The 12,561-nt window shown below is 38.3% G+C and overlaps 2 protein-coding genes across 4 annotated transcripts in view; both read left to right on the plus strand.

Moving 5' to 3' along the window:
• The window catches only part of katnip (katanin interacting protein), a 1,410,884-nt gene that overhangs the window by 580,540 nt on the left and 817,783 nt on the right, over positions 1–12,561 (plus strand). The gene's annotated exons all lie outside the window — the stretch shown is intronic.
• sspo (SCO-spondin) overlaps positions 1–12,561 on the plus strand; it is a 188,443-nt gene that overhangs the window by 126,318 nt on the left and 49,564 nt on the right. For all 3 annotated transcript variants that reach the window (XM_087307978.1, NM_001442551.1, XM_087307979.1), the window contains 11 exons: positions 628–828; positions 2,143–2,313; positions 2,719–2,925; positions 5,025–5,121; positions 7,410–7,630; positions 8,928–9,077; positions 10,264–10,430; positions 10,621–10,766; positions 10,875–11,095; positions 11,196–11,231; positions 12,279–12,443. In XM_087307978.1, the coding sequence (XP_087164104.1) occupies positions 628–828; positions 2,143–2,313; positions 2,719–2,925; positions 5,025–5,121; positions 7,410–7,630; positions 8,928–9,077; positions 10,264–10,430; positions 10,621–10,766; positions 10,875–11,095; positions 11,196–11,231; positions 12,279–12,443 (1,782 nt within the window). The remainder of the gene's footprint in view (positions 1–627; positions 829–2,142; positions 2,314–2,718; positions 2,926–5,024; positions 5,122–7,409; positions 7,631–8,927; positions 9,078–10,263; positions 10,431–10,620; positions 10,767–10,874; positions 11,096–11,195; positions 11,232–12,278; positions 12,444–12,561) is intronic.

Consider the following 12,561-nt stretch of genomic DNA (forward strand, 5'->3'; position numbering starts at 1 on the left):
GTGCGCTTGTGCATGTGTGTGTGTGTGTGTGTGTGTGTGTGTACGTGAGTGTGTACTAGGTTCCCAGGACTGGGTTGCAGCTGGAAGGGCATCCGCTGTGTAAAACATGTGCTAGAATAGTTGGCGGTTCATCCCACTGTGGTGACCCTTGATGAATAAAGGGACTAAGCTGAAGGAAAATGACTGAATGAATCTTTTTTTAAATATCTGTATGTGTGTGTTAGAAAAAGTCAAACAGGTTTGGGACAATTGAATGATAAAGAAAATTATGACAGAATTTTCAGCTTTGGGTGAAGTCTAGTGTAAGAAACTAGGGGCTTGTCTTTTTTTAAAGAATTAATGCTTGTAAGACTGCAATGCATTACTTTTAAAAGTAATTTCCGCAACTATTTAGCTTTGTGTGTGAGAAGAAATAAAATCTAATAAAATTTCACCACATATTGTTGCTGTTTCCATTCGCTCCGTGTATAAATGCGTTTATTTGCACTTTTTTTTGTATTTTTACATAACTTTTAATAGTGATTTAATTGTGAAATATTGTCAAAAACAATGTTTGATTAAACAACTGACATCCTTAGTTCAACCTAATTTAAATGAATGTATAAATATTTAAATATGTGTCCTCAGTGGATGGAGACTGGTGTCAGTGGTCTGCCTGGACACCCTGCTCTAAGACCTGTGGGCTGGAGTGGGTGTCACGCTACAGGAGCTGCTCCTGTCCCGAACCCATGTCTGGAGGAGCTCCCTGTGCAGACCAGCAGGAGGAGCACGCCGGGCTGGGGGTCCAGATCCAGAGACAGCCCTGCCCATCCATCTCCTACTGTCCCGGTGAGATACTGTACTCATCAGATAAAAGCATTAGAACCATACTATACATTTTATTATTTCATTTATTTATTTATTTATTTATTTATTTATTTATTTATTTATTTATTTATTTATTTATTTATTTATTTATTTATTTATTTATTCATTTATTTATTTATTTATTATTAACAGTATATAACCATCACACACATGTATAGGTATAATCAGAATTATTTAAGTCAAAAATTAATATGAAAAATATGTATTTAGGGACGCATTTTAGCAAATCTGCCAAAAAAAGAATACAAACTAAAATAAAATGATTGTTTAATGAACTATTTTATTTCTATTTAATATTTTAACTATTTTTATTATACAATTATGTAGTATATAAAATTACTGTACTCAAAATCTAGTATATAATAAATAACCCCCTTTAACCGTGTGTGTGCATGTCTCTGTGTGTTTCTGTGTCTGTGTATGTGTGTGTGTGTCTACGTGGGTGCGCACATGTGTGTCTCTTTATGCGTTCATGTGCGTGTCTTTGTGTGTGTGTACGCGTACGTGTGTGGGTGTCTGTATGTGTGTATATGTGGATGTCTGTGTTTGTGTCTCTGTATTTGTGTGCGTGTGTCTCTCTGTATATGTGTGTGTTCTGTATGTGTGTGTGTCTCTGTATTTGTGTGTTCTGTATGTGTGTGTGTCTCAATGTGTGTGCTTCTCAATATGCATGCACGTGCATGTCTATGTGTGCGTGCATGTGTGAGTGTCTGTTTATGTGTATATGTGTGCGTGCATGTGTGAGTGTCTGTTTATGTGTATATGTGGGTGTTTGTATGTGTTTGTGTGTCTGTATTTGTGTGTGTGTGTCTCTCTGAATGTGTGTGTTTGTGGGTGTTTCTGTATTTGTGTGTGTGTGTGTTTGTGTGTGTGTGTGTGTGTGTGTGTGTGTGTGTGTGTGTGTGTGTTGCTGTGCGCACGTGTGTGTGTGTGTGTGCGTGTGTGTGTCTATCTGTCTGTATGTATGTGTGTTTGTGGTTGTTTCTGTATTTGTGTGTGTGTGTGTGTGCGTGCACGTGTGTGTGTGTTTGTGTGTCTGTCTGTCTGTCTGTCTGTTTGTGTGTTTGTGGGTGTTTCTCTATTTGTGTGTGTCTGTATGTGTCCATATGTTTCTCCGTATGTGTGTGCGTGTGTTCTGTATGTGTGTGTGTGTCTCTGTGTGTGCATGCATGTGTGTGTCTCTGTGTGTGTACGCGCATGTGTGTGTGCGTTTCTCTGTATGTGTATGCCTCTCTGAATATGTTTTTGTGCATGCGTGTGTGTTTTTGTGTGTAGTTGACGGTTCGTGGGGCTCCTGGAGCTCGTGGTCAGAGTGTGACGCATGCGCGGGTGTCTCAGTCAGACAGAGGCAGTGTCACAGTCCTCCAGCGCGCTTTGGAGGTCTGCCCTGCATGGGGGAGAGTCTGCAGAGTCGCGCGTGTCATGATAACACCACCGTCTGCTCAGGTCAGCTCAGTCTACACAACACTTAATACACAAATACACTTCACTGAACATCTACACATAGACATCACGCATAGCTGAAGGCAAACTTATTCACCCTCCTGGAATGATTCAGGAATTTTTCACAGTATTTCCAATAATATTTTTTCTTGTGGAGAAAGTCTAATTTGTTTTATTTTGGCTAGAATAAAAGCATTTTAAATTGTTTTAAATCTGTTTAAGGACAATGTTATTAGCCCCCTTAAGCAATATTTGTTTTGGATTGTCTCCAGAACTGTCCCTTTAAATATTGCACTTTATTAAAGCGTCTATCTCATCTCCTTTCATTTTAGTTTGTGGTTTCATCTTAGTTATTTTAAGTTTAAATACAGTGTACATCTGTTGTCATCGTTTTGTGTGTTGTTGTAGACTGTGGAGGGGGCCAGCAGGAGTGGGTGTGTGGGAAACCGTGTCCTCGCTCCTGCTCCGATCTTCACGGAGATACGGAGTGTGTGGACGATCCAGAATCCTGCAGCCTTAGCTGTGGATGTCCAGGACACACACTGCTGCAAGACGGAGTGTGTGTGGAGCCAGAGATGTGCCGCTGTAAATACCACAACACCAGCATCAGCGCAGGTCAGGAGACTTTTCAATTTGATTAAATTGATCTTTATTTCTCTAGCGCTTTTACAGTGTGGATTGAGTCAAAGCAGCTTCACATAGAAGATTTTAGTGGATTGAAACACAGTGTCAGTCCAGTTTTCAGAGTTTAATGTTTACTGCTGAGGGTCCAAACGCTGAAGAGTAATCCATCGATGCGCAGCTCTACAAGTCCTGAACCATGCAGGCCAGTGGCAACAGCGGCGAGGTAAATAAACTTAGGTGAAAGTGAAGGAAAAAAAGCCTCGAGAGAAAGCTAGCGCAGTTGGGCACGACCATTTCTCATACATCAAAACATCTTGTGGAGAGCTGCAGTCTAGACGTCGGAGGCTGGAGAACGCTGGACATCAGCAAAGACTCACAGGCAGGGCCGGCGCGTCCTTAAAGGAGACCTAGGTGGCCACCTAGGGTGGCAGAATAGAGAGGGCGGCATCCCCGAAACTACCCTCGCCACCCGCGCTTCAGTTATATCCACGTCTAGTGCATCAGAATAGAAAGAGCGCCGTCCCCGACACTACCCTCACCACCCGCACCCTCAGTTATACCCGCGTCTAGGGAGGCAGAATAGAGAGAACGGCGTCCCCGATACTACCCGCACCAACCGCGCCCTCAGTTATTTCCTCGTCTAGGGAGGCAGAATAGAAAGAGCGGCATCCCCGACACTACCCTCACCACCCGTGCCCTCAGTTATATCCACGTCTAGGGTGGCAGAATAGAAAGAGCGGCGTCCCCGACACTACCCGCACCAACCGCGCCCTCAGGTATATCCACGTCTAGTGCATCAGAATAGAAAGAGCGGCGTCCCTGACACTACCCTCACCACCTGCGCCCTCAATTATATCCTCGTCTAGGGCGGAAGAATAGAGAGAGCGGCATCCCTGACACTACCCGCACCAACCGCGCCCTCAGGTATATCCACGTCTAGTGCATCAGAATAGAAAGAGCGGCGTCCCTGACACTACCCTCACCACCTGCGCCCTCAATTATATCCTCGTCTAGGGCGGAAGAATAGAGAGAGCGGCATCCCTGACACTACCCGCACCAACCGCGCCCTCAGTTATATCCACGTCTAGGGCGGCAAAATAGAGAGAGTGGCGTCCCAGACACTACCCTCACCACCCGCGCCCTCAGTTATATCCGCGTCTAGGGTGACAGAATAGAGCGGAGCGGCGTCCCCGAAACTACCCTCACCACCCGCGTCCTCAGTTATATCCACGTCTAGGGCGGCAGAATAGAGAGAGCGGCATCCCCGACACTACCCTCACCACCCACGCCCTCAGTTATATCCACGTCTAGGGAGGAAGAATAGAGAAAGCGGCTTCCCCGACACTACCCTTACCACCTACGCTCTCAGTTATATCCTCGTCTAGCGCGGCAAAATAGAGAGAGTGGCGTCCCAGACACTACCCTTACCACCCGCGCCCTCAGTTATATCCGCGTCTAGGGTGACAGAATAGAGAGAGCGGCATCCCCGAAACTACCCTCACCACCCACGCCCTCAGTTATATCCGCGTCTAGGGCGGCAGAATAGAGAGAGCGGTGTCCGCGACACTACCCTCACCACCCGCGCCCTCAGTTTTATCCACGTCTAGGGCGGCAGTTCAGCTTGCTCCGGCCCTGCTAACAGGAATCAGTCTCGGGCTCTCTACTCCTCCATGACCACCACAGCAGCTGCTACGGCCTGGTCCAGGAATGTGGAAACCTTGGGATCATCTCTTCACAGGTCTTGGATCGCTTCAGTGGCACTACATAATCTCCGGGGGCCTCGGGATGAGTAACCCCCGGTGGAAATAGCGAATAAAGAGAATAATTGGCGGAGCTTTACTGTTAGTTTAATATTAGGGGTGTAACTGTGTCACGCACGTCTGTCAAACATGTTTACATTAAACAAAATGGAAATCTAGGATTCTCTCATGTAGTGTACACAGTTTTCCTTTTAAGGTTGAACATTTATTTTTTTTTTAACATTTTTATTTATTCATTTATTTTTTAAGATTTACTCCAAAATGAAGTATATAAATTAATAGAGGCCTGTTTAAAGAGTTTTACAGCCTGAAATTCTGTTTTCTCATCAGTATCAGACTCGGGCAATGTCTCCTGGTCATGGAGCGACGCATCAGACTGGCAGATCACAGAACCAGGAGAAACCATCAGCAGCCACTGCCACAACTGGTACAGCCAGCTTACACGCACACTGACATTGCAAAAGTTTGTGTTTCTGCGGTATATAATGCGATATAATGATGATGATGAGTAAATATTTGGAAAGAATTAATATAATTTTAGGGAAGTGGATATACAAAAATAAACTAAATAAAATAAAGCACATATAAAAACAGATCAAAGATAAAATTGAAATAAACAGCACGTCATGTTGTCAGTGGAGTCTGACAGCATTGAGGTTCAGAAACACAATAATCAAATGTAAATGAACACTGTATATGTAGCGGAGGCCAGCTAGTGAAGTGCTGTGCAGGTAAACCTCACTCCTCTGATCTCTGACGGTGCTCTAGCGACAGACGCTAGAGGCCATCCTTGTTAGAGCAACCGACTCCCATGCGGAAGGTCACTGGTTCGGTCCCACCTCGGAGCGGGTTGTGTGGTGTAGGACCAGCGGGGTTACATATAGTCTTTATTGTATACTGTAAATAAGCAATTAATCCTTGTTAAAGGGCTATGAAACCCGCTTGTTTCAGCAGGGTGTTTTCACACCTCTACTTTGGAAAAAGTCAGAAAAGTGGGCGTGTCCAGCTCTGTTTAGGGGGGAGTGTCAGAGGAGCAAAAGAGGGATGACGTGGGAGTGTCGATTTGGGCACGCGCTGAGTTTCAGAGTCAAAACACACACACACACACACACACACACACACAGGGGAGAAAGTGACTGTGTTTACATGGACATCAGTAATCAAATTATTTGCCAAATTATTAAATGGTGGACTTTAACTGCAGTTTGGCTCTTTCATTCAGGAGTTTCATTCGTGCCCCTCGTGACAAACGAGATATTTGATTCGAGGAGCTGCTCTAAGCGTGTATTTTTCATGCAATGTTTGTTACCGCACGGCAAATGAGAGAAAAAAACCTTCCGCATTTCTCTGAAACTTAGATGCACTCGGCAGGTAGCATCAGAAAGCCGCTTGTGTTATATCCGTCACAAAATGCAGTGAAAATCCTACACGACGGTAATAGTTTGGTTTTGGTGGTAACATGTTTACACTCGGCGTAATAGTTAGTTCGATACGAACAAACTGAATAAACAAAGAGCACTGGTCGCTCACCAAATCTGTAGAGACAGGACAATCCACAGCAACTAGAACCGCGTCTTGATTAAGAGGAGACGAGCAGCAAATCTGGATCTCACCATTCCAGATGAGAAAAGCTCTCGGGTAAACAATGTTCCTTAGACACGTAAGTTATTGTTGTTATGTGTCGCGTGCACTGTAATCCACACGTGAGTCCAGCTACACTCTCATAGAGAGAAAATGAAAACAAAACCTCACTGCAGCAAATTATAAAAGCAACACTGCATGCTTGTTTTGCCAACACAACATGGCGTCTCTGTCGCCTACACTGTAACAATAATGAATATTAATGAAGTTGCACAATAGAGCGCGCTGATTGGTTTGAACCAAGCCTTCCTCGTAAACTAATGCAGCACACTCGGAGACGTAATACGGTACTCCCAGGTACAGAAGTCCAGTCTACATGCTGGAATACATGCTAAGATCTCATGGGCGTGACGCAGCTTCAAAAATTCGCTTTAATACCGGAAGTACAAATTTGCTCGAAAAACTACCAATTTACACATTTTAGTGAGATGTATGTGTCCTAATAGTGTTTTTAGCAGTGTGGGACACATATACAACTGTCAACAGCTCAAAACATGTGTTTTGGTATTTGTGACCCTTTAAAACCACAAGCTTTAGAATTTCTTGCAAATTCGCTTGAAATCTTTCAGTCACAGGCCTTAATAATACACTAAAGTGAAAAACTTTCCCATTATTAGAACCTATTAGATGAGGTCAAGTTTAATTAATCCCAACATGGCATTGCAGATCCTGTGATGTGACTATTGAAGATTTGCAGATTGCGATATCGTTGCTAAAACAAAATATTGTGCAGCCCTAAACAAAATTCCTCGTCATTTACAGGAACAAAAAAATCTATGAAAGTGATAGTATTTGACAGAATACTATGACTTATAGTCATAGAAAGTTTTGTTATATTATATTATTTATTTATGTATTGTTTAGGGTTATTTTTATTGAAACTGCTGAGCCAATGCTACGAATTTTTGTTCTGTGTACATGTTCATGTGAATGACAATAAAGTAAAGCAAGTAAGGAAGTAATATTGAAGTCTGACATAGTATCACTACAATATGTGAGAGGAAAAAAATGTCCAAGTAGCAATGTCCAAGATTTTGACTAGTCTAACAAGTCTGTTCAATATTTTCTGTCCAGTACATGTGAAGCAGGAGTCCTGCAGTGTGATTCAGTTCCTGGTTGCCATGTTGATGGTGGATGGAGCCAATGGGGTGCCTGGTCTGATTGCTCCGCCCAGTGTGGAGGCGGGGTTAAGTTGAGGGATCGTCAGTGTGATAACCCCACCCCTCAGAGCGGCGGGAGACAGTGTGCAGGATCAGAGCGACAGCAGAAACACTGCAACACACACAACTGCACAGGTCAGACCCGCCACCCCATACTTACATACAGTGTTTCAGTGTAACGAGTTACTGTAATTACATTACTCTTCTGCTGAAAAATAATGCAAAGGATTTTTTTTGCTTTTTGCAATTTAATTGCATAATCTACTTGCTTTAAATGCTGTGAATAAGTTCAACATTCATGCATTCATTTTCTTGTCGGCTTAGTCCCAGAGGAATGAACCACCAACTTATCCAGCAAGTTTTTATGCAGCGGATGCCCTTCCAGCCGCAACCCATCTCTGGGAAAAATAATTTCAACAGTTCTGAATAAATCAATTTAAGAAAGCAAAAAAAAAATATTTTTTTGTTATGGAAATATATGTTGCGGAATTATACATTTTTTAAAAGTAAATTAAGAGTTTATAATTAGGAAAATGTGAAATTGGTTCATTAAAAAAAATTGGGTTGTTTTGCAAATTCCTGCACTCTCAGAAATAAAGGTGTGACTGGGGCGTTACCTTTAAAAAGTACACTTTTATGTCTTTATAATACACATTTGTACCTTAAAAGTACATAATTACACCTAAAAAGTACAAATGCATACCTCAGAATAGCTTAAAGTGAAAAAAAAAAAGTAAAGGTACCTCCCTAGTGACAGCTTTTGAACCTTTATTTCTGAGTGTTACATTAACTATACATATATATATAACCTTTTCAATATATAACTTTTCAAAAGGTTCACTTTAAATATTATATATATATATATATATATATATATATATATATATATATATATATATATATATATATATATATATGTATACATGCAGTTGAAGACAGAATTATTAGCTCCCCTGAATTATTAGACCGCTTGTTAACTAGGTTAATTAGGGTAACTAGGCAGGTTAGGGTAATTAGGCAAGTTACTGTATAACGATGGTTTGTTCTGTAGATTATCAAGGAAAAATTTAGCTTGAAGTGGCTAATAATTTTGTCCCTAAAATAGTGTTTAAAAGTTAAACTACTTTTCTTCCAGCTGAAATAAAACAAATAAGACTTTTTCTAAAATAAAATATATTATCAGACATACTGTGAAAATTTCTTTGCTCTGTTAAACATCATTTGGGAAATATTGTAAAAAGGATGAAAAAAATTCAAGGGGGCTAATAATTTTGACTTCAACTGTATATATATATATTTTATATGTTGGTATTTGGGTATTTTGTATAATATCCAATTTTTTAAGCAAATAATGTTAGATTTGTCCAAGAATGAGAAGAAAAAGAAGTAGGAAATTTGGTGTTATTAATTTTAAACCTTGTTGTTGTTGTAGACTCTGGCCCGTGGCTGCAGTGGTCCAGGTGGTCTGCCTGCACCGTCAGCTGTGGTGGAGGCTCTCAGAGCCGCAGTCGTTCCTGTTCCACACCTCCATGTTTAGGAAAGAGACGGCAGAGCAAGACCTGTAACACACAAGTGTGTCTGGGTACGTCAACATACATATTTCATTATAATCACCACTACAATAACTTGTAATTAATATACTGATTATTAGTGCACTATTAGGTTTTTCTTTTCTTTCTCATTATTTTATAACCTATTTTATCATTTTTATTATTTGTTTTTATTTTCTTATACTTTTCTCTTTTATTCCTGTTTATGTAAAGCATGTGTATGAAATGTGCTATATAAATAAACTTGCCTTGCCTTATGTAATGTCAAAAGGTATTGAGATTCTTTAAGAACACAAAGGTACAGTGTGATCAGAGAATGGTGAAGACCATTTTGTTATGAAAGTGTAAATTTTTGAAATTCAAATCTTATCAATTTTTGGAAATTATCTAAAAGCTAATTAAGTTTTCTATGAAGGTATGTTTATTAGGATGGGACAAAATTTGACTGAGATACATCTATTAGAAAATCTTAAATCTCAGGGTGCAAACAAAATCTAAATAATGAGAAAATCAGGTTTTAATTTGTTCAACTTAAGTTCTCAGAAATGCATATTATTAATATTTTTTTTTATTAAATGAAATTAAAATGCCTTTATTGAAGATAATCATTACTTAATATTCCAATGATTTTTTAAATAAAATAAAAATAATCATTTTTACCGGTTATATAATATACAGTACCAATGCAATATACAAGTATACAATATACTGTAAGATGCATGATAATCCAAGGTCACATATGAATACATTCTGCAAAAAACTATTTTAAAATAAGTGCTAAATAAATCAATAAACAAAAAAAGCACAGTCAGTTAGGATGGAACATGATCCCGTTTGCTTGATGCAATGAATAAATGGATAAATAAACAAAACAATTAAATTCAAGACAGGTAAATGGTGCAAAAAGTAAAGTATAAAGATAGTTTATGTAATTTATTTAATACAAACAAATAAACCAAAAGAAAGAGAAAGAAAGAAAACGTTTAGGACCGTTAATATTTTGTAAATGGGGCTTAATGCTAAATTAAATTAAATTAAATTAAATTAAATTAAATTAAATTAAATTAAATTAAATTAAATTAAATTAAATTAAATTAAATTAAATTAAATTAAATATTAAATAAATATTAAATAAATTAATAAAACAATTCATCTGTAAATGTGTGTGTTTAATGACGGATTTGTCTGTAATTCATCTGGGCTTGTGTGTGTGTTCAGAGGTGGGCTGTCCTCCCGGGCGTCTGTACCGTGAGTGTGAGCATGGCGAGGGCTGTCCGTTCAGCTGTTCTCAGGTCAGTGGTCTGGAGGGCTGTTATTCAGAGGGCTGTGATGAAGGCTGCCACTGTCCACCAAACACCTTCCAGCACAACGGATCCTGCGTCTCTGTGAGCTCACGACACACACTCTGTATATTATAATACACACTCATTCTGGAGATTTCACGTAGAACACTGCTTTCTTTTCAAATGTTTTCCCAATGATGTGTAACAGAGCAAGGAGTTTTTCAAATTTGTTTTATTTATTGTGTGTTGTCTGTGTTATGGTTGTTGTTGTAATGTTGTGTTGTGTCTGCAGGAATGTCCGTGTGTGGTGGACTCTGACCTCTTGACCTCTCTACAAAGTGTGTTGGAGACCCCTGATGTGACCTTTGACATCCACAACATCACACTAGGCTCAGAGCTGATGTCCGGAGAGGAGCTCATGCTGGAGTGCAGCTCATGGTGCCACAAGATTACCACTCACTTTCTTTCCTTATGTTCTTTCCTTTTTCTCTTTCTTTTTTTTCTAATTTTTCTTTCTTTCTTTTATTTCTTTTTCATGTCCTGCAGCTCCTGTGAGCATGGTGTGTGGAACTGCACTCTGCTGCCGTGTCCCCGTGACGGAGGCCTGTCCGCCTGGGGCCCCTGGAGCTCCTGCTCTCTTAGCTGTGGAGGTCTGGGTCAGAGGAGCCGTAGCCGGAGCTGTGAGGAGCCTAGACCTGCTCACGGGGGCCGAGACTGTGAGGGTCCGCTGCTGGACACGGCCTACTGCCAGACCCCAGACTGCCCACGTAATGCTGCATTCACTCACACGTAGAGGAGGACGTACATTATGTTATGCTTTGATCTTGTTTGTTGGCTAGTGTAATTCAGAAGTTCTTTAATTTACAGGTGTAACAGTTCCAACGGAGGAGCCATCTTTACCAGGTAATGATTGGATGTTTATTCATTCATTCATTCATTAATTCATTCATTCATTCATTCATTCATTCATTCATTCATTCATTCATTCATTCATTCATTCATTCATTTATTCATTCAAGTAATAACAAAAACTAAATTATTTTTATACCTAATTATAATTATTTAACAATAATAAAAATATTAGTTTTTTGATTATACATATTATTATTATTGCACACACAATATCATTAATGTATATTATTAATATAAACAATTTAATATATTTTCTAACATTATTGGTTTTTATTTACCTATTTTTAAAATGTTAAGTTATTTATTGTTATTATTAACAACAATAAAGATAGGCAAAATTATATTAATCATACACACCATTATTACAATAATGCATGCCATTATGTAAATATTTCATAATTTTTATTAATTAATTGTAATATAATATATAACAAATATTTTTTATTAAAATAATAAAATGCTATTATTAATAATAATATTATTGTTGTTGTTGTAATTATCATTATTATTATTATTATTATTATTATTATTATTATTATTATTATTATTATTATTATTATATTATTATTGTTGTTGTTGTTGTTGTTGTTGTTGTTGTTTTTATTAATATTATTATTATTATTGTAATTATTATTATTATTATTATTATTATTATTGTTGTTGTTGTTTTTATTAATATGATTATTTTTGTAATTATTGTTATTAATAATAATAATAATATCAGTGTTTATTATTATTATTATTATTATTACTATTATTTGTTATTATTATTATTATTTATTATTGTTGTTGTATTTGTTTATTATTATTATAAGTATTATTGTTGTTTATTATATTATTATTATTTTTTATTGTTGTTGTTGTTGTTTATTATTATTTTTTATTGTAGTTATTTATTATTATTATTATTATTATTACTATAATTATTATTTATTTATTATTATTATTATTACAACACATTTAATTAATTATTTATCAGTTCATTTGTTTATTTTTTTTATTAATTTAAATGCATATCATCTGCGTGTGTGTATTTAGATGAGGATGCTGGATTCTCTCAGTGGTCGGCGTGGAGCTCATGCTCCAGAAGCTGTGCGGATCCAGGTTCTCCTGGTGTGAAGTTTCGTCAGAGGGAGTGCGTTGTTGAGCTCTGCTCTGGAGAAACTGGACAGGAGAGAGTCTGCAACCTGCCTCAGTGTCCCGGTAATACTCATTCTTAACCTTTAAAAGGATCCTATTTTACCCATTATACAAGATGTAAGAAGTCTTTGGTGTCTCCAGGTTGTGTCTTTAAAGTTTCAGCTCAAAATCAGATCCTCAA

Source organism: Danio rerio, chromosome 24 (assembly GCF_052040795.2).
Source record: "Danio rerio strain M-AB ecotype USA chromosome 24, GRCz13ab, whole genome shotgun sequence".
In the NCBI taxonomy this organism is placed as follows: Eukaryota; Metazoa; Chordata; class Actinopteri; order Cypriniformes; family Danionidae; genus Danio; species Danio rerio.